The 21,988-nt window shown below is 40.1% G+C and overlaps 3 protein-coding genes across 4 annotated transcripts in view; all 3 read right to left on the bottom strand.

Annotated features, from left to right (window-relative positions):
- The window catches only part of slc5a6a (solute carrier family 5 member 6a), a 558,624-nt gene that overhangs the window by 425,799 nt on the left and 110,837 nt on the right, over positions 1–21,988 (bottom strand). The gene's annotated exons all lie outside the window — the stretch shown is intronic.
- Positions 1,114–4,234, bottom strand: LOC108901744 (uncharacterized). The gene is made up of 3 exons (XM_018703356.2): positions 4,082–4,234; positions 2,001–3,910; positions 1,114–1,844 (listed from the first exon to the last, which is right to left on the bottom strand). Exons 1-3 carry the CDS (start codon positions 4,222–4,224, stop codon positions 1,666–1,668), a joined length of 2,232 nt encoding a protein of 743 aa, XP_018558872.2. The 5' UTR covers positions 4,225–4,234; the 3' UTR covers positions 1,114–1,665.
- The window catches only part of cd2ap (CD2-associated protein), a 52,737-nt gene continuing 48,593 nt past the window's right edge, over positions 17,845–21,988 (bottom strand). For both annotated transcript variants that reach the window (XM_018703408.2, XM_018703410.2), the window contains exon 19: positions 17,845–21,619. In XM_018703408.2, coding sequence (XP_018558924.1) covers positions 21,578–21,619 — 42 coding nt within the window. In that variant the 3' untranslated portion in view covers positions 17,845–21,577. The remainder of the gene's footprint in view (positions 21,620–21,988) is intronic.

Genomic DNA, 21,988 nt, shown 5'->3' with positions numbered 1-21,988 from the left:
TTTGTAACAGCAATAAGAGATCCTTGAGGACTCATCAGCCACAGCTGGTGTGCAGCGGATATCTGACAAGCCAGTCACGCCAGTTCGTTACTGTTGCCAGAAGTGACAAGGTCACCATTGCGCTGCATGATGACAGCCTCATGTGCCTTAGGTAAGTTGTTTTCGAATATGTCTACGACTTTCCAGTGTCAAAGACTATGAGACAGTCCAAAGTGTTGGAGCTCATTGCTAAGCTTCAGGCTTTGGCCTAAATCAATTCAGCATGTAACACTGCCCTATATGTAAACAGCCAGTTCCTGGAGAGATAAAGACATTTTCTGTGTTGTCATACAGTGACTTTAAGTGGACAGACATAATACGCTAACAGCAGATACTAAAGATCAGCCAGTCTTTAGAGAGATAGATCATCTGCTACCATAAGTAGACACAGGCACTGCTCTATCTTTTGTGCATGTTGTGAAAGTCAGCTATTTTGTTGACCACGTTTATGTTTATGCAGTGAGAGGAGCTGACTAGTTCAAACCCTGATTGTAGACCACTTGACTTAAATACATGTTTTAAGGGAAAGCATATTTATGTCAACCTTAAACACAAGGTTTTGTGATTTAACATGATAAATGAGTTTTGATGTCTGCTTTTATGCTGCAGTAGACTGAGCAGATGAGTTCAAGCTTGTTTTGTCCAATTCTAGACAACTTAATTTTAACATACGTTTGTGTTAATGTCACATGTATCACACAAGTATCGCAAATAACATAACATGCTGTCCCTAATTCACTCATTGATGTGTAGGTATTTAACGCAGGTTTTGTTGACATTGACACATCCTTAGTAAGAGTGTACCTAATTAGCATTAAAAGATTACTGCAAATATTTACATTATTGATACAGAAAAAGTTAATAAAGTCACACCAGAGTTATGACTGTCACCCCTCACTTTCGGACATACAGTACATGGCAAGTTCTACACACAAACTGACAGGTTGAACAATTTGCAACTGATTACACATTGTTGGAGAATAAAAAGCAGGCTGAAATGTGATGTGGATTTATGTTATACATATACATACATACATACATATGAAATATGACTTATTTAATCATAAGTTGCAGTCATTTATATTTATTGATTATTGAATTAATCAATTGATTAATTTAAATTAATAAATACAAAAATTACATAATGATAAATGTATTAAATCAGGGTTCCCAGGAGCAAGTCAAGAACAAGTACATACTATATATAGGAAGAGCAAATTAGCAAGTTATTTTATTCTGTGTATGACACCCCCCTCAAAAGGGCAAGGAAAAACTCCCATAAACACCCTTTAACGGGGAAAATGGAAGAAACCTTGGGAAGGATCACAGATGAGGGGACCCCCTTCCAGGGCTGATAGGTGTCTGGGGCTTTTCTCTACATTGGCCTCAAGTTTGACTCTTCCATCCAAGAAGCGTTTAATAAAGGGCAACAGGACTTGGTTGGACTGGTGGGCACACCTAGATCATTAGCCTATGGGTTGTTATCAAAGTGACAGATGCCACTTGGATGAGAGGTGAAATATCTACAACCAAATCCAGCTGCCCTCAATGGTCCCGCTTCAAATGGCCCTGGTACTCTATCTCTCTTCCAGTGGGTCTTGGTCTCCTCGTTTCCTCCTCTGAGCTTTAATCCCTCACTGGGCTGCAACAAACAATGAATGGTTTGCACATTGCCCTAGTGATGCAGGAGAACATCCCTCTTAAGGAGGAACACTTGTTCCTGATGGAGGCAGCTGCTCTGCGTATGAGTGGATGCTGACGTTGTTGTGTTTGTTCCCTCCAAGGATCTTCTTCCGTTGAGTGCTCTGTCAAAAACAAACAAAAATGTTTTAGGAATAAAATATTTGCATGGTTGGGCTTTCAGATTGACACTACACATGGAAAGAAGCCCAATAATAATAATAATAAAATTACACCGAAGCTAATCCTGTGATTTTCTAATGCTTTCATACGTTACTTACCCTCTAGAACCCTGTGGTCCTGGTCAATGGTTAGAGTGATGACTCTAGTGGTCTTGCTAGCCCTCTTACAAATTTTCTTGCAGCACTGTCTTTTGAAGTTCTTGAAGAAACCACAGGTTGTTTTTTTGGCTGCATTTCCATGAGGCACTGTAAGCGAAGAAATTCTTTGATGTTTCCTCAGTGCTCTCATAATAGCCTCCTCAATAGTGGGATCTCCTAATATCGCTGCCTCATGCATCACTTGTACAGACCCAAACTTCAGCAAGAGGTCAGCAATGGCAGTCTGTGAAATGTCTTTATAATTCTGACCCAACAGCGAGGCATGGAAGTCATCATACAACTTAAGGTCCACGTCTTGAAGCTGTTCATCAGCTCTCTTTACAACTTCAAAAATAATTTCGTTGTTTCTAATCCCGATATTACTGAACATCTCCACAACCAGCAGAGTCAGCAGGGATGTTTGCACAATGTTTCCCAGCAACTCTGATTGAGTTGGCTCTGGTGGCTCAGAGATTATATCAAATGTGGCAGCAGAAACTTGACTTGACTCAATTGAAATAAGGTGAAAAAGAGGAACACTTGGAGTTACTCTGAATACCTCCGACATTCGGTCTCCTGCTTCGTTTCCAATAAAAGGGAAGTCAGGCTGGTCAGACAATTCCTCTGAAGCAGGAGACAGAGATGGATATTCAGACCCCGGCAAGGTTGCTGACCACAGGAGAACCTGCGAAATACAACGAGCAACTACCTCTTCTGTTCTCATGTAAAGGGTATGAGCAACAACACTTGGGTCAGTTACTTCCTCTCTCAGCCTCCTGTAGGTTATAGTGTTGCACATGCGTGTTCCAACTGGTACAAATGGAATCTGGTAATCATGTCCACTCATTATCACACTGAAGATTCTGTCTGTCAGTTCTCTTAACTTGCTGTTGTCAACAACCTCCAATCCATCAAGGATAGCTTTTTGACAACCATCTGTGTGTGCTACTCCCTTCAGATCATCCAGAAATGTTTGTACCAGTTCTTCGGCAATGTTCCTGATGGTTTCCAACTCCAGTGCGGAATCTCTTTGATGGAAATGGTTCTCTGCTGGGCTAATTACTGTAACTGATCTGAAGGGGTAGCTCTCAGAATTGGACTCTTCATTACTGCCATCAGGTACAACACCTGGAATGGCAACCAAACCACTACAGGAAGGCATGGTAGACTCCTGTCCAGGTGATTCACTGTCTTCCAAAATTCTTGTGTTTCCGCCAACCCTGACACAGGCAACTCTACGGTTGGAGCCCATGTTACAGTGTGGCCTTTGAACCCCACTTTTCAGGATTCTCACCATGTGTGTAATGTAATTCCTCACCAGTTTTGTTATGTCACGTCTGGAACTGAAACAGAAGAGGGGGGACTCCACGTCTTCATTGTGTTCATTCAATGTCACGTCTTCATCTTGCTCAGCGCTGAGGGCTGTTGTCAGTATGAGAGCCATCTGATAAGCCATTGCTTTGAGGTCTTTAACAGAAGTCACATAGCCGCTGACAAAAACCACTGGTATTCTGGACTCCTGTATGGGCATCTTAGTAGACAAATCCAGAACGGAGCTGACTGTCTTTGAGATATGTCTCACAAGTAATTCAGAGAACAACTTGGTGGATGCAAAAGTCTGCACATTGATCTTCAGACAGTCAGTCAGTGCCTGTCCAATAGAATCCTTCAGGTGGGCATAGATTCGGTCTTCAGTTACTCCAAGGATGGTTGCAGAAAAGGTGCCGTAGATTCTCATGTATCTGTAGACTTGTGGTATCACGCCGTCCAGGATGGCCTCTGCATAAGTCTGGATAATATCCATGCAAGAGAAGGCCAGCACAGTCATCATATCCGCGGTCACAAAGCCGGCTGTCAGCAACTCAAACTGCCTGTAAGAAATACAGAAGATATTGACATATAAGACTCTGAAGTTGATTCTCAACACAACTAATGTTATGTAATGTAATGCAATTTGTACACATTTCCAACTGCCACACTAGTCACATAGCTGTGACTTGATATAAAACTGAGAATACAGTATTTTAAGATGCAGTACTTACTGTGTCGTTAGCTGTATCAGGCATTTACTGATGTTAAATAAGATGCCCACTGGATCAACATTTGGCAGGTCGACATCTAGAATATCAGGTGTCTGCACCAATGCAGCAGAACAACCTGGTTTGTCCTTGGTCGGTTGTTCCATCGTGCTGATGTTCTTCTTTAAATCTAAAGGGAATAATTTAAACCATTACATAAACAGTAATCTTGACAGGGGAGTGACAGCAATAGTAATGGACAGTGATTCAAATTATTACAGCGTAACTGTTGGCCAGTCTGCATAAAAAACAAATCATATGACACTAGCTGTCCACCATACCAACAAAAGGAGTTTACAATTATTCTGGCTGCCTAGACCTCTGCCCAAGTTAGGTGGAGCAATGCTGGGAATTACATACTATATAGTCACCAAACTATATGAAGTAATGACAATAAAAATGTTCAGTTCTCCTTCCTAACAGGTGCAACAAAACAGCTTTGAGGAGGTTTAAAATCAGCCCAATAAGTGAAAACACCTGTGTGCCTTTGTTTTACTTTTTTTATATGATGTTAATTAATTTTAGTCACAATGTTGTTACATTTCTGTAAGAAATTAGCGACTTATTTTGGGAACATTACTGAGAGAAGGCTGGCTCTTTGTTTTAACAGTGGTTTTAGACAGGACCAAGTTTACAGCTGCTAAGTTAGAAAAGTCTATTAACTTGTTTTGGTATGTATAATAAATGAATAAAGTTGGCTTACTAGTTGTCCTTTGTAGAAACGATCATCTGTTGGCTTTTGGGTTTGTAGAAATAAGTCAGAAAGTTTTGTGAAAATATTCCTCTCAGGAGTTTTCTGGTATATCTCTCTGGTATACTCTCTACCGGAACAGTGTCTGAATTCTAGGTTCTAGAGAGAAGCACTGTTGTGATGTCACGTCTTTATGATAAGAAGTAATTCTGGAATGTGTGTGTGTTTGTGTGTGAGTGTTCTTGTCTTGTATTGAGTCTGGACTGAACAGTTTAGTGTAGTCAGCTGAGTTTTCATGAATGTGATGCTGGCAGTGGCTTGACTCAGTGTTTCCTGGTGAAGCCCAGGAATTAGACTGTTATTAGGGTACTTCTGACATAAAAGAGAGAGAAAACAGGCTTAAAACATAATAATAATAATAATAATAATTATTATTATTATTATTATTATTATTATTATTATTATTATTATTATTATTATTATTATTATTGAGGAAACGGTTGCTTGACATTTCTATCATAATGCTTAACCTGCAGGTTGTCTTAATTCCACTCCCCTTTGCTCTCTCTCTATTAAAGTCTCCCTTTCTTGGGAGGAGGCAAACGCTGGCTTCTGTCATACAGCTGTCTATATTAGCCAGAAAATTAACTGTTTAATTTGAATGCCAGCAAACAACACCAAACTCCCTTCCTTATAAATGCCTCAGAGTGTGATAAGTACTGAAAATGAGCATTAGAAAAAGATGAGTGAATGCTGATCAGCCTGCTGAGTTCCTGGGAATGTCAGTAGAGCTGAAAAGGTTGATAATTCAATCCTGAGACAAGCACCACTCAGTGGGAGCCTGATGATTGGTTGGCACTGTGCTGTGGCCTGAAACACTGCTGAGGTTGTGTCAGAGTTGGGAGTCCTGCTCTTTTTCCATCAGACCTATCATTTAAGGAACAGCTGTGTTTGGTCCATGTGGACAGTCAGATGAGGACATACAGCACATGCAGTGACAGGCATGTGAAATGGGAGCTAGATGCTCAGGTGGAGGGAAGACGGGATAGAAGAGTGGTATCAATAGTTGGAGTGAAAGTTAAAAAAATGAAAAAAAAATACCACAGTTTCATGATTTCTTTTTCTTTACTTGTCAGATCTCAGGAATTGATTTCTTGTACACAACTGAGTGGTGCTGGAAAAGCAGTAGTAGAGGCAATCATTTCACTTTAGTGCCTTTAACAAAAATGTGGCTTCTTCCGTCTCCTTAGATGCTCTTGATTTCATTGAACCCATTGTAAGTTTTTATTTGCGGACATAAACTCACCCTCATACTTAATTTGTGATATCTCTTGAAGTGACAGAATGGAATGAATATGTGCATTTGCAGGCCTGGCAGCTCAGTAACAAACAGTAAAAAGAATCAACTTTGATTTTTTTTTTTTTTTTTTTGCTAGCCACTGTTGTTTTAACACTTAAAAAAGAAGAGACAAGGACAAAACATAGGCTACACAACCCTTCCACCACACTGTGATTATCCAATCCAAGCTTAGTATCCACAAGTAGAAAATTTAGTTGTCATTCTACTGCTTTCCTTGTGTGGAGAAAAAGAAGAGGATGGCTACAGTTGATGAGGTAAGTTACAATTCTTCAACAAATGCAGAGGAACAAAGTTTGATGCCAACTGGTGTTAACATTTGTTTGGTTACCTAGCTAACATTAGCACCTATTGGCGTCAAACTTTGACTCTGGTAAAAGCGGATACCCCAGATATAAGATATGGTTTTATATGATGAATAGGATTTTGGATAAATGCTGGAAATAAGGTGGGTGGTTAACACAAGTTTAAGACATTTTCACGTTTTATTCTACAACATAAAATTCACCAGAAAATACCCCGCTTATGATATCTTGTCTTAAAAAAGGCGTTAAATGAGACTACAGTCATAACACATGAAAACCTATCTACTCACCAGCCTGTTTTCACAGTGTTGTTGTGTTTATATTCACGCTTTTGTAAAGTGTTTCTAACTTTTCCTTCCTTTCTGTTTTTTTTTTTTTTTTTTTTACCAGAGCACTCGAGCACATTTCATTGGGCAAAATCTGACTACTGTCCTTTCATCATTTGTGGTGCCTCCACTGCCACATTTGCGACAAGTGTATGTTTCAAACCAGCACAGGAACATCCCCAAGTGAAGCACAAGACACCATTTTTTCTCCACCTTTGAGCAGTAAGTCTGCAGTGTGCCAAACATGACAACAACTCAGCAGAGGGACAGTAAGGAGCATGGTTGGCGCATAGTGCTTGAGGCGTGGTAAATGACAATAAATTGATTTGGATGTTTACATGATTGCTAACTATTATTAACTGTGGAGATGAAAATTGAGCCCTATTAGCCCTGTTACATCTGCGCCCCTCAGTGCATCACAAAAACTAATTTTCAAGAGAATGAGTCAGAGAAATCAGTTCATCCCTTGGTGGTGTAACGTAGGCGCCTCTCTTAACAGAAATTAATAAGGTTGTTGGGTGCCAGACAGGCTAAGTATAAACTTATTCACCTATACCTGTCAAATTTATTTTTGTTAATAATTTTAAATCAGAGGGGGCTTGCATCCTAGCTGCAAAAGGAATAGTAGAAAAACCAACCAATAAATATGCGATATGTAACTTGTATTATTTCACTCTTTCACATCAATGAAGAAAATCACAATTTCAGCCTCCAGAAAGAGAGAAAAAGAAAAAAAAGAAAAAATCAAATCTCACAAATCAAAATCTCATTAGTCAGTCTCATTTTATAGTCCTGTAACCAGTGAGGGTATGGATGTAGGTAAGAGTGTGTATGAGTGGATTTGGGGTGTACAGTCACTTAAGGAGGGTGAAGGTGTGAATGGATGAATATGGGAAAGTGAATCAACTCTGGGTAGAGAGAGGGAGAGGGAGAGCAGAAATGCATTCAGGTGAGCATGGGAGAAGCCAGGAGAGTTTGGGTGGTGAAGGGACTTAACTGGGGTGTGGATGATGAAAGTGTCCTCTGACCTGGAGAGATAAGCCTTAGGAAACCGAGCAGTACAGGTCCGGCTGCTCCAAGGTTCCCCTTTCTCCTCCTACAGTCTTAGTTCCACAAATTCAATATTCCATCTCAAACTCCTCAGGAAAAGACCATGTAAATCCATATTTTATCCAAGATACTAGTCCTTTTTTTTGTTTTCTCTCACATTTCCTTTTTTCTCTCACTCCTCCAGTCTCAAACCTCCTTCCGGTCTCACTCCTTTGTTTGAACTTCCCTCCCTAATCAGCTCTCAGGTGTGACTCCTCCTTGTACCTTTTCAGCATGTCATTTCCTGTTTCCTTTCACCCAACCTTTTTCCTCCTGCGACAGTGGAAAGGGTAGATAGCTACAGACACGCACACACACACATACACACAAACTCACACATAACCCGTAAGAACACAATCCTACAAGTTCAAACAGTCTGATAAATGGCCTTTAGGTGAATGCATGTAAGCCCAGCTGACAAATTATTAGTGCATGTCTGAATGTGAATGGGGGGGTAGTGATGTGAATTTGGGTTTAAAGTCCCAAACCACTGGGCTACGATCAGAATTCTTCAGCCTGATTCAAGTGTCCAAAAATGATCGGCAGTGTCCAAGGCAGCAGAGTTTATTTGTCGACAAAGAAGCCCGAGAACCATTCACAGTGCATACATGACACACCAGAAGAGCCCCAAAACAGTACTGGCTTTGTCCCTTTTTTGAATACATTTTTGACAGTGACTTTCCACGCCTCTCAGGTCATTTTACTGGTCAAACCAATTTACACCACTTAAACATTGGTTCATTTAGATGTCTATCTTGGGGCTCCCCAAAAAAATAATTTCTTTCACGTGTTATCTTCAAGGTCACTGTCTTTTGAGAAGCACCTGGGCTCTAAAAATAGACTCTTATCTTCTCTCCAAAGCCACTGTTTTCTGGAAAGCCCCAGTGCTTTTCTTCTGGCTGTACTCCAGCTTGCAGGGTCGTGTTCAGGGCAGACCCTGTCCTCATTTGGCCTTTTCTCTCTCTACTTTACACCATTATGTTCTGGCCTGTTCTGATTGTATTTACTTTTTTATTAAAACTAAGTCACCTTTATTTTTTACCACATTATTTCTTAACTCTTCCTTGTTTAATTTTTTAAAAAATTATATGTCTTTTTCACACAAAGCAAGCATGCAGTGAACACTAACATCTACTCACACATAGTGGCTGTTAACCTACAGACACCACATGTCTTCTTTGAACAGTATATACCAACAATACCATTTCCACATATTACTTTAAAACCAGCTTAATGCAGTACTCTCACTTTTAAAGGCACTTCACTCTTTGCATACCTGTTGACAAATTATACAACAGTAGAGAATAGCGAAAGAAGAACATAGCATAACACAGGTTCCATATCAGATGTAAGGTGAGGCCAGTAATACAGCAGTAGTAATGAAGTAGTGATCATTAAAGTATTAACTGCTAACATAGCAATATAACTAACAGCAGTGTAAGTAATTTCTAATTCTAGCAGCAGGTGTTGAGTGGAGTTGTAGGAGCAGCAGGAGACTTGTCATCACAGATCAGACTCTACAGCTCCAGCGGCAGAAATACCTGCAGAAAGAGACAGAAGAGGAGAGAAAGACGGAAGAGCACAATACTACAGGAAAGAGAAGATACTGAGTTAGTAACATGTAACATGGGATATGAATCCATATTGAGTGGAGAGAGAGGGAGAGAGAGGGAGAGAGAGGGAGAGAGAGGGGGAGAGAGGGGGAGAGAGAAAGGAGCTCAGTGCATCATGGGAGATCTCCCGGCAGTCTAGGCCTATAGCAGCATAACTACGGGATGGTTCAAGCCTGAGCCAACCCTAACTATAAGCTTTATCAAAGAGGAAAGTTTTAAGCCGACTCTTAAAGGTACAGAGGGTGTCTGCCTCCTGGACTGAAACTGGGAGAAGGTTCCACAGTAGAGGAGCCTGATAACTGAAGGCTCTGCCTCTCATTCTACTCCTGGAAACTCTGGGAACCACCAGTAAACCAGCATTTTGGGAGCGCAGAGTCCTGGTGGGATTGTAGGGGACTATGAGATCTTAGATGGTAAGATGGAGCCTGACCATTAAGGGCTTTGTAGGTGAGGAGGATGATTTTGAATTCTATTTTGGATTTGACTGGGAGCCAATGTAGAGAGGCTAACACAGGAGAAATATGGTCTCTTTTCCTAGTTCCTGTCAGTAATGGTGCTGCAGCATTTTGGATCAGCTGCAGAGTCTTTAGAGACTTGTTGGGGCAGCCTGATAATAATGAATTACAGTAGTCCAGCCTAGAAGTAACAAATGCATGGACTAGTTTTTCTGCATCTTTTTGAGACAGAAAATGTCTAATTTTGGAGATGTTATGCAGATGAAAAAAGGCAGTCCTAGAAGTTTGTTTTATGTGTGAGTTAAAGGACATATCCTGGTCAAAGATGACTCCCAGATTCTTTACAGTGGAGCTGGGAGCCAGGGCAATGCCGTCTAGTGGAGCTACATCATTAGAAAGTTTGTTTCTGATGTGTTCAGGACCAATTATAATGATTTCAGTTTTATCTGAGTTTAGTAGTAAGAAGTTGCTTGTCATCCAGATTTTAATGTCCCTAAGACAAACTTGGAGTTTGGCTAGATGATTGGTTTCATCAGGTTCCATTGACAGACAAAGCTGTGTATCATCTGCATAACAATGGAAATTTATGGAGTGTTTTCTGATAATATTGCGCAAGGGAAGCATATACAGAGTGAAGAGGATTGGTCCAAGCACTGACCCTTGTGGAACTCCATGTCTAACTTTTGTGTGTATGGAGCAGTAGTTGTTAACATGTACAAACTGAAGCCTATCAGATAGATAGGACTTAAACCAGTTTAGTGCAGTTCCTTTAATGCCAATAAAATGCTCCAGTCTCTGTAAAAGGATGTGATGGTCAATTGTATCAAAAGCAGCACTGAGATCTAACAAGACAAGTACAGAAACAAGTCCGTTGTCTGATGCTATCAGGAGGTTGTTCGTAACTTTTATAAGTGCTGTCTCTGTGCTGTGATACAACCTAAATCCTGACTGAAAAACCTTAAATAAACTATTATCCTGTAGAAAGTCGCACAACTGTTTTGCAACTGCTTTCTCCAGGATCTTAGAAAGAAAGGGGAGGTTAGATATAGGTCTGTAATTGGTTAATACATCTGGATCTAGAGTGGGCTTTTTTAGAAGAGGTTTGATTATAGCTGTTTTATACGACTGCGGAACATAACCTGTTAACAAGGACAGATTTAACATATCTAATACAGGACTGCAAATTAAGGGCAGAACTTAAGCAGCCTAGTTGGGATGGGGTCTAAGAGACAGGTTGAAGGTTTAGATGCTGAGATAATCGATGTGAGCTGGGCTAGGTCGATGGGAGAAAAGGAGTCAAGGTTAGGTTTTGCAGCTGACTCTATGGATCCTGTGTTATGACATAAATCAGTACTGATTGAAGGCAGGATGTGATTAATTTTATCTCTAACGGTAGAGATTTTATCATTAAAGAAGTTCATAAAATCATTGCTACTGAGGGTTATAGGGATGTGTGGATCTATAGAGCTGTGACTCTCTGTCAGCCTGGCCACAGTGCTGAAGAGAAACCTGGGGTTGTTCCTATTATCCTCTATTAATGATGAGTAATAGGCACTTCTTGCATTACAGAGGGCCTTTTTATATCTTTTGACAGTATCCTGCCAGGCTAAGTGGGATTCTTCCAGTTTGGTGGAAAGCCACACTCTTTCAAGCCTATGTGCTCTTTGTTTCAGTGTATGGGTTTGGGAGTTGAACCATGGAGCTTGCCTCTTTCTCTTTATTGTTTTCATTTTTAGGGGGGTGATGGAATCTAAAGTGGTACATAATGAGTCTGCAAGACTGTCTACAATATGATCAAGCTGGGAGGGAGTAGCTTCTGCAAAATTAAGTTAGTGGGGATCATTTCCTTGAATTTAACTACTGCATTATCGGAAATATTTCTAGTCAAGATGTTTTTTGCTGATAATACATAATCCAGCAATATGAAGTCGAAAGTGATTAAGAAGTGGTCTGATAGAACGGGATTTTGTGGGAAGACTGTTACATGTTCAATATCAATACCATAAGCTAAAACAAGGTCGAGAGTGTGACTGAAACAGTGAGTGGGTTTATTTACACACTGAAAGAAACCAATACAGTCTAGTAAAGAGGAAAAAGCAGAGCTAAGGCTGTCATTGTTGACATCAACATGAATATTGAAGTCGCCTACAATAATAACTTTATCTGTTTTAAGAACCAAACTCGACAGGAACTCTGAAAATTCAGACAAGAAATCAGAGTATGGACCAGGAGGACGGTACACTACAACAAATAGAATTGGCTTTAATGTTTTCCACCTTGGATGGGACAGGCTAAGAACAAGACTTTCAAATGAATTATAATTGAGTTTAGGTTTAGGGTTAATTAATAAAGTGGAGTTGAAAATGGCTGCGACTCCACCTCCACGGCCAGTGTCTCGGGGAATGTGAGTATTAATATGACTGGGGGGGGTTGATTCATTCAGGCTAACATGCTCATCCTGACACAGCCAGGTTTCAGTCAGACAGAAGATATCCAGATGGTGATCTGATATCAAATCATTTATTAGTACAGCTTTGGATGTGAGAGATCTGATATTGAGTAATCCACATTTAATTATTTTATTTTGCTGTACATTTGAGGTGGATGTGCTGATTTTTATTAGATTATTGTGACTAACTCCTCTTTTGTTGACCTTTGGTTTAGTTAATTTAAATGGTCGGGGGGCAGACACAGTCTCTATGGGGTAATGGAGGGGTGACTGCTCAAAGGAGGCACAGAGAAGCGTGTAAGACTGCAGCTCTGTCTCCTGGCCTGAACTCTGGATTGTCAGGGCTTTGGCTTCCTAATAAACTCTGTCAGATTTCTAGATATGAGAGATGCTCCATCAAAAGTGGGATGAATGCCGTCTCTCCTAACCAGACCAGGTCTCCCCCAGAAACTCTTCCAATGATCTACAAAGCCCACATCGTTTTCTGGACACCACCTCGACAGCCAACGGGGGCTGTTTAGCACTAGCTGCTGAATTAGATTCCATGGTGCGGAGCCGGGACTCTAATTCACGAAGCCTCGCCTCGAGTACAGAAAACAGACTACATTTATTACACATACCATTATTATTAAACGAGGCAGAGGAGTAACTAAACATCTGACACGCAGAGCAAGAGAAGGCAGGAGAGGGAGAAGGAGAGCGAGAGGCCATGGCTGAGAGTTCAGCTAAATCAGTAGCAGAAGATAGCGTGAATCGATAAAGTACTACACAGAAAGTGGAGAAAGTTGGTGATTTAGCAACTACTGTTGAAAGTGCAGATTAAATTGGTGATAGAGTCAGAGAAGTAATGTCGGTAAAAAGAAAATATCTAGTCTGAGACAGGTATACGCCAAACGATGATCACCAAACACCGGTAACCGGAAGTGACGGAATACGCTTACCACAGTACGTCAGCGCGTCCAATAAGATGGATGTGATCTTATTGACAGAAGCATTGATCATTGTTTATATTGTTTTCAGAGACACATTGAGTGGAGATGTTTTCTTTTTGAGCTCCATCTAAGGTCAGGTCTGCCCTCTCTAACCTTTTACATTCATTATCATAATAGAGCAATTCTGTAAGTCATGCGCCTCAGCACCTGTTGTACCTCCATTATGGAACTTCACTCACACGGATCACTGAGCCTGCTGCCCTTTCTGTGACAGTGCAATTATCCCATGTGAAATTATGTCCTGTGCTTTGTGTCTGTAATTTGTCGCTATTCTTCTGATATAACAGGGGTATTTTAGTGAAAGCGCAAAGGTTAGTACAACAATATGTTCAGGTTTTCCTGAGTTGGTGTAAAGGTGGAGGAGAGGTGCAGTGATAATGAGTGACAATAAGTATGGTAAGTAGTTGAACCATTTGTGGAAAATTGGCTATTTGATATTGTCCTGAGAGTACCTTTTAGTTTTCTCTCAGCATCATTCCGTTGATGATTTTGTGATTCCACAAACTCACAAAAAGTGTTGTTTGTGTATCTGCCCACCTGGTGAATGTGAGCCCAATATTCACTCTCTTTTACCTCTGTTTTTGGTCTCTACCAAGCCTTGAGGGAGATATCTATAAACTGTGAATGCTCCACAATGTTAATCTGTTGTCAGGTGTTTATCCAAATATAGCATAACTTTAAACTGAATTGTGTGGTACTTTAACTTTTTCAACTGTTTTTTTCAGTGGAGTCTGGTAGTGATAAACAGTACCGGGATGGTTCTGGTAAAACAAAAAGGGTCTTAAAAAGGTCCGACTGTGAGAATTTGAGGCTGACACTGGCACTTTAGAGGGCATACTTTGACGTGGACAATTACCATTCAATTACACAGATTTCACGGTAGCTGGGTACACCATTCTCGCTCGATACTTCACAGATTCCAAAGATTTTTGTTCTTATCAATCATTTACACCCAAAAACAAGGGAAAATAAGGCAGAATAAAAAATACCTGAGTTATCCTAAAATATTGACAGTAGCTGTCAAACAAAAGATTTTTTTCTTTCTTTTTTACCTTTCTGCATAGACTACTTACAACTGATTGTGCCATTAATCCTTAGATACTATTCACATTTCACAGCCTCATAGTATGGTCCAGGCCAAGAATTCCCTCATAATAAGTGTCTATACCAAACCATCTATTTAGAATGTATTAATAGCCTGTCTGACATTAATATATGGATAATTAACCCTTAATCAGTGTTTCAGAGAGCAGGGAGAGTATATTCTTTTAGGTTTTACAACACTTGTTTCAGGAGATAAACATCACTGTCACACAATATCATGTCATCAAGACATGAAATCATGACAGCTACAATGATTCAAATATATTCTCCTGAAAGAGAAAATGGCAAGAACATTCTGGAAGGGCTGGGATTTATCATATAACTATGTATAACCATTACAACTGATAAATACTGTCATCACTGCTATATCATAGACAAAATCCAAATAACTACTATCTATAATTATCTATATGAATTCAACACTAACATTAACACTTAACACTTAGAGCACAAGACGTAAGAAAATTCTTATTGCAGACTAGTCTGTGCATTCAAATGCATTTGGTGCATTCAAAGCACCAAATCACTATCTGCTTCCTCATCTTGGAAGATCAGATCAAGAGCCTCTTGCACAGTAAGTCTTACTGCCATAACCTCAGCTCAGGTACCTTTAAAATCTTATTACCCACCCAAACCCTCCTTTCTTTTCTTTTTCAGTGTCAGTTTCCTCATACAAATTCACAGTTTCAAGATTCCCTAAAACCACAGTTCTTCTTGATTTGACCCACAGTCATGGATCTAAATTCCATCTTCATAGATACGGGTCAGCCTGAAAGAATGAAGTGTCAAATTTGACAGTATGTAACAGTTAAAAACATAAAAGCTGAGGTTACATAAGATAGTAGAGAGCAGATTTATGAAAAGCTTACATTATCATCCAGCACACGAAAAAGGTATGTCTGGATTTTATCAAGAGTCCAGTACAGTATGAACCAAAATTCCTTTATGTTGTTTCTTTAATGCAGGGTTAGGCAAGTCTTAAATCACAACTTTCACCATTCCAACCAGGGCAGTTTTCCTCCTGCCTTTGTGTGTATTATAAAACCTTGGGATAAAGTATTTCTCCCTGGTGAACACCCTACATCTTAAGAGATCTACTGAATGAGATTCAGACAGACATGGGATCTACTGTGCAGTTTGATCTTGAAGTACACGCGCGGGCCACTGCTGCTACTCTACGTTAACAAACCATACATGAGAAAGGGTCATTCAGATGTGAATCCCCACCCTGATTTCCCAGACAGATGAGTGCTTTCAGGTGGCCATGTCAGCCAGACAAAGCCGTGTGAACACACAACGTTACCGCCTGTTGTCGCTGCAAAATGCCCCAGCCGTTACGTACGGGGAGCGCAGCACAGCTTCAATGTAATGGCCTTTGCGTGTGCATCCTTTACCCTGAAACTAAAAGAGGTTGAGGAGAATGAAACAGCAAGGAGCAAATACATGATGCACAATGTTACGCTGCTTGCCACAGAAAGCTGCATCATCCCAGCAGAGAGGTTTCATTAACTATAGGAGGCCTTTGATGTCAACTGAGGGGGGCTTTACTACCTGAACAAACTTTTGTCCTTGTCCTCATAAATTCATGGCTAATTTTAGCTTATTCTAATCCTCTGTGAGCTTTTTAAAATCGAAAACACAAATGACCTGCCTTCCAGAAGATCCACTGTTTTCTAACATTTTCTGTGGCCCTTTGACCCTTACCTTCCTTACTTCTTCTTGAGTTACCCTTAAGTCAGACCTTTCACCTTCAACTGCCTCTAGAGAGATAGTTGTAGAGAGAGCATGAGGGGCAGTGAAGCAGATTATGCCAGCTCAGAGAAAGGAGCAGAAAGAGAGCAACGATGTGCTGAGCCAATCTGTGCTCTTGAGCTAAGGTTGCATTATAGTCTTATCTATTGAGAGAAGATATGTCCCCTTTTTCCTGTGTTTATATGTTTTCAACACCAGTGTGAAATGACTTGTTTAAAAACAAGCCCTTGGCATTTAATTCTTGCAGACCCACAGCTAAACCTAATGTTTAGCATCAGAATCTCTGTACACTGGAAAATATCAATTTCCTGTCTTCAGTAGACTGAAGGAATAAGTACATCAAATACAGCAATGCAAGATGCCTCCAGGTTATTCCAGGGTGGATTTGTATTTCACTGTATGTTTTAACCCTTAACTGGCAGCATCCTATCATCACTGGGTCATCCATTGTAAACTTATGCATATGCAGCCCAATATTGTTTAAATCCTGTTTTGTATTTTAAAGCTGCACCTCTCAATATTATTATATTAACTATAGATCAAATCATTATGTGTTACATAAGAGGGAGGCATATTTTTATACACATTTTGAAGTATCCTATAAGAAATGGTTGATGGAAAAGAAAGAGTTCCTGCCTGTAAGCCAGTAGAGATGGAAATACCCTTACCAAATTAGTAGAAGAAGAAGAAGGAGAAAAGAATCTGTTTTCGGCATCAACTTGCCCAACTGGAAGAAAACCCTGAAGCCCTGAGGGTTAGGTGCAACCCTCTGACAACACTACACAACCTGGTTTATTCGATCCTAACCAGTTGGTGCTATAAGGTTATTTGAAGTATGCCTTTGTCGATTTTCAGTCGGCACAACGTTTACTTTCCAGGACTGTTATTCAAACTAGAAAAAAAAAAAAAAAATGTGAAGGTACAGTTTGTTGCTCAAACAACAGCCATGCAGCTGACTTGCTGGCAAATTCGCTGGGAGCTATATAACTGACACAAGAATGATACAAAGCAGGTTGAAAATTGGCAGTCCCCTTTTAAAGGGAGATAAAAATTTGTAATATATTTGTCAGAGTTTAACATAGGGGCAGAGTACATGCAGGTGGCCATAAACCATCAAATATATTTTACAGATGCTCAACATTGCATTAAGACATGGAGTCAGAGTTTGGATTAAAGCAGATGTCTTGGAGCAGTATCATAAATCTCCATTTTAATCCCTCATTTGTAAACACTTTCTCATGACTGAGCTCAGACCATTTTCTCTGCTAAATTTATAGTTTACTCACAAGAAAGACAGAAGTTTTAGCTGGAATTTATCTATATAATAACATCCTATTATTTTAACAGATCAAGTCCACGTACACACAAACACCAGATTGAACAGACAGAAAACAGATAGACCCAGGGCTAATTTCACTGTAAGCTGCATTTCCTCAGAAACTCTCTCCTCTGAACAGTCAATAAGTTCCACTCAATATTTCCAAGAATTCAGATGTTTTTGACTATTCAAGCATGAAAAAGCCTCTGAGCTGTGAAAACTTTTAAGTGATGCACAATTTCAAAGACGAGGGGAAAACAAACAAACAAAACAGAATTGAGTCTGTGACAGTAAATAAAGATATTTATTCATTTTTGAAAAGAATCTCAGCTCATGCAAGGATACAGCTCTTGTAAACAAAATCACTTGAAAATATGTTATAAATGTGCACAGATTTTTTTTTCTTGGTGTCAAACTGGAATGTACAATATGTGGAAGTTAAGCCGCATTACAGATATTACACAAAGAGCTGTCACCTAAACCCCCATCCATCCACCCACCCACCCTCGCTCTTTCCCACATTGTAATTATTTCATTGCCCAGCCATACTTTTAAGGAGTTGTGTGCTAAAAGGAAGTTTGTTTTACGTCAGGCATCGACATACTTCATGAGCGCCATGCTCATTAAGGTCAGATATACGGCATCCACTTGGTCAAAGCACTCTGGAGTCCAGATTTTAGCATCATGGACACTGTTGCACATGAATGTTTATGCAAGTGGACACCAGCAAAAGCACATGCCCACACATCAGACACATGGAATCAGCCTGAGGATGATTTAAAAAAAACAAAAAACAAAAAAACAACAGCAACAATGAAAAAATAGGAATTGGAAATGAAATCTGTTGTTAATATTGTGACCAATAGGGCTAAAATATCCCTCTGACCGGTACAGAGGCCAGAGAGGGTTATACTTGTAACTTACTGTTCAGTTTCTCAAGCATCTCAACGCTGAGATAAGCTAGTTATCAGCACAGAGCTACACACTGTACACTCAGAGCTCAGAGATAAAAGTTAGACATTACTGAGGGAAATTCACATCCTACATTACATTAGTTTGACTGGCACTGTGCTCTTCATCTCTGCAGCCCTGACCCCTGCTAGCAGTGGTAAGAATTCAGATATACCAGTATTACAACAACGATTAGTGTGCTGAGGTGTAGCAGTAGTTCTGTACTGAGAGAAAATGGACAGTAAGCATCTTATATTCTGTTAATGAGCTACATCTCAAAGCCTCTATGTGTGACTCAGCAGTAGAATGAAACAAGACAAAGACTCAGTCATTCTAGCAGCTGTGTGAGACTATACTTATGATCTAAATGTTAACATCCTCCAAAAATATGTTTAGGTAAGTGTGACCAAAGACCGCACTAACAAGTTCATTTTTTTTAACTGTAAAATGTTCACCTCAGAGCATATCTTGGTCAGATTCATTTAATTTGTTAAATCATGTAGAGGTGTACTCTAGGGTGTGTGAGTACACCGTGACATCACTGTGAGGTGTGGTTACCCAGTATCAGTGTCACAGGTGACCATCACCCGGAAAAAGCAGTGAAACACTGTGAAACACACAGTGTTAATGCTACTCTAAAATTTGGACTTGATGGTGGTGCTTAGTGCTTGATAAGGAATCAGGACATATCCAACTGATTTTCATTTTGGAGTGGGAAAACTGCAAACAGATGACAACACTTTCCTGTTGTTCATTTTGCAAAAAAACACTGTAAACAAAAAACAAGCTGTTTTCCCATCGTTCTGCATTAAAGTGTTTTTATTTTGCCCGGAAGTCACCCAATGAACGATAGCACAGGATCTCTCACAGTACTTTTTTGTGCTGCCCAGCTAGGGTGCATATAACTGGCTTTAGCTAGCTATCTTTGCCTCGCTAAGGTGAAAACAGATGAGGTAGCTATTTTCGCCATTTTGGGCAGCAAAAAGAAGGAGGACTGACTGAAAATCTGGGCTCATAGCAGGCTGTTTCTTGCTCTACTGTTTTCACCAGAGGTGGGCAAAAATAGCTAGCTAAGGCTAGCTTAGCTGGGCAGAACAGAAAAGGACTGTGCTGGTTTACAGAGATCCTCTGCTAATGTTCATTGGGTGACTTTTAAGGGCCAAAACATAAGAAATAAATTAAATGTGTGTCGACATTTTCCCTGTGTTAACATAAAATTAGTCATTCTTTCTTTCCAATTTCATTGTTCCAAAACGAAAATTAGAAAATGGCTAATTTTTCAGGTCTGGTCCTTATTCTAAAACAAAAAATGTGAAAAGGCTTGTCATCTGTTCAACGCTCATCAGTGTTTTCCCAATCCAAAACGAAAATCAACTGGCTGTTATGTACATGGACCAAATACATCACACATGATGATAAATGTCTGTACCAAACTTTGGCCCAGTGCACCTGCTAAATATTGAGATATTTCACTGGATAATTCAAAACTTTGACCTGTTGGTAGTGTAACATGAAAACTCAGTGGATCAAATTCTTCCTTTGGGGACCATGAATGTCAGTACCAATGTTCATCCAATCAATATATTTGCCAATTTTCAGCGGCATTGTTTCAAACATCTACCAAGAGAATAATTTGATAGGAATATACACTCAAAAATTCTACACATAGGGGCTTTAAGTTTTTGCTCCTCCAACAGAGTTAGAATAAGGAGAACAAGAGTTTATTTCATTATTATTTCTAGGCTCCACTGTGTGCTTCCAGTTAGCTTAACTTGTATACTTGGAATGTGGGTAAAGATATGATATGTAGATATGAAGACAGGCAGATGCATGTACAATAATGAAAGGATGACTGATGAGTGCTGTGCAGGCTCATGCATAACACATAATGGAGCAGAAAGTCAGGGCTCCTTTCACTTTGAATCAAAGAAGGATGGGAGAAAGGAGAGAAAGAGGTAGAATGGACCACAGCAGGGATTAGAGGGATGATGGCCAGATTAACAGAGATGATCCTAACAGGGCTGCCTTTTTCATAAATGTGCCAACGTGTTGGTTAGCAAACTTGTTGATGGAGGAATGCAACAACTTCCTTTCTCTTCTCTTCAGGTTTTCCTTTTTTGCAAGTGGAGGCTGTCTGCATTATCTGCAGACTCTCTGGCTTAAATTCTGAGAACATTCCCAGTGGGTGAAACAGTTTGACAAAAATAGAAGAGACCAGCATAGAAGAGGTCCTCTATATAGTATTTGACTAAGCATGTCAGTAGACTTAAAAAATATAGATATACAATATCATGCTGCAGATTTTCCAGACACCATCGTGGTAAATATAAGCTCCCATTACAAACACTTAATAGAATTTTGTTTCTAACAGGCACAGTAGTGTTACCCTGGATAGGAATGCTAGAAAACATATAAAAGACAAAGAAAAAAGAAAAGCAGGGCTCTCTCTGAAGCTCTGCAGCCATAGAGTGGAGTACTGCTGACAGGCGCCGGAAGGAAGGAAAGGAAATAATTTGCAGTAAGGATCCAAAGTTAACTGAAATCAAACTTTTTAAAATCAACTATTTGTGCATTATAAAAAATATGAGAAAGAAAATTAGGCGAGGAAAACAAGTGCCCCCTGCTTTATACAAAGTCAGTAGTAATGAGAGGGAACCTCCTCCCCGAGGAGTTCGAGGAACGCCGGAGTGAAGGGGAGAGAGAGCATGAGTGGCAGAGTTACAAGTCCGGCGCAGTAGTTTGAAGTAAGGCCTCAGTTTTCTTGTGTTGGCAAAAAAAAAAAAAAAAAAAGAAAAAAAGAGAAACATATACATCTGTAACTTAATTACATCTAGCTTGAAAAAAAAAATATATGTGCAAAATGTAAATCTTACAAATATGGGGAGAGTTTAGTTTTGTAGATGACTGAAAAAGGATTGTGCTTGAGGTGGTTCATTTGATTCCCCACCCTCTCTCCGTCCGTTCAACTATCCGTCCGTCTCCGCCCTCCTGCTCTCTGATTGGTCGACAGGCCAAGCAGCTGACCTTTTGAGGCTTGCTGTTGTTTGCAGCATGAGCTTCACGTCGAGTGGACGGTCCGCTTTAGTTTTTCTATGTCCATCTGTGAGGATGCAAAAACACAACACAGACTGGTGAATTAACACACAGCCTACAGAGTAGGATGAGCTCATGATTAAGCCAACATCACCCCCACCGTGAAGCACACAGGTGTCCGGCTTTGGCGGGGATTAGGAGGATTGGAATGACAATGAAGCCACATGCTGAAGGAGAAAAGTCTTTGAAAGTCACTAACAGACCAGCTATGATTCTTCTGCCCAGTCTTTACTGTCACCATCAAGCAAATGCTGAGCAGAATTGGTCATGTCTTTGGTTGCCTGTATTTGGGGTCACGGGAAATCTCAGACTTTAATGACAGTTGGTGGAAATATGGGTCATTGACCAGGGAAGAAGTTGGAGGTGTTTGGTGGTG

The sequence above is a fragment of the Lates calcarifer genome, linkage group LG7_1 (genome assembly GCF_001640805.2).
Source record: "Lates calcarifer isolate ASB-BC8 linkage group LG7_1, TLL_Latcal_v3, whole genome shotgun sequence".
Taxonomy (NCBI): domain Eukaryota; kingdom Metazoa; phylum Chordata; class Actinopteri; family Centropomidae; genus Lates; species Lates calcarifer.
Note: the sequence above shows the minus strand (reverse complement) of the source record. Positions and strands in the feature narration are given on the sequence as shown.

Excerpts from the sequence above, each read along its gene's own strand:
- LOC108901744 (XM_018703356.2), bottom strand. The coding sequence starts at position 4,224 with ATGGAACAACCGACCAAGGACAAACCAGGTTGTTCTGCTGCATTGGTG. Across the intron at positions 3,911-4,081 it reads CTGATACAGCTAACGACACA|GCAGTTTGAGTTGCTGACAG; the intron begins GTAAGTACTGCA and ends TATTTCTTACAG. Across the intron at positions 1,845-2,000 it reads GGACCACAGGGTTCTAGAGG|AGCACTCAACGGAAGAAGAT; the intron begins GTAAGTAACGTA and ends TGTTTTTGACAG.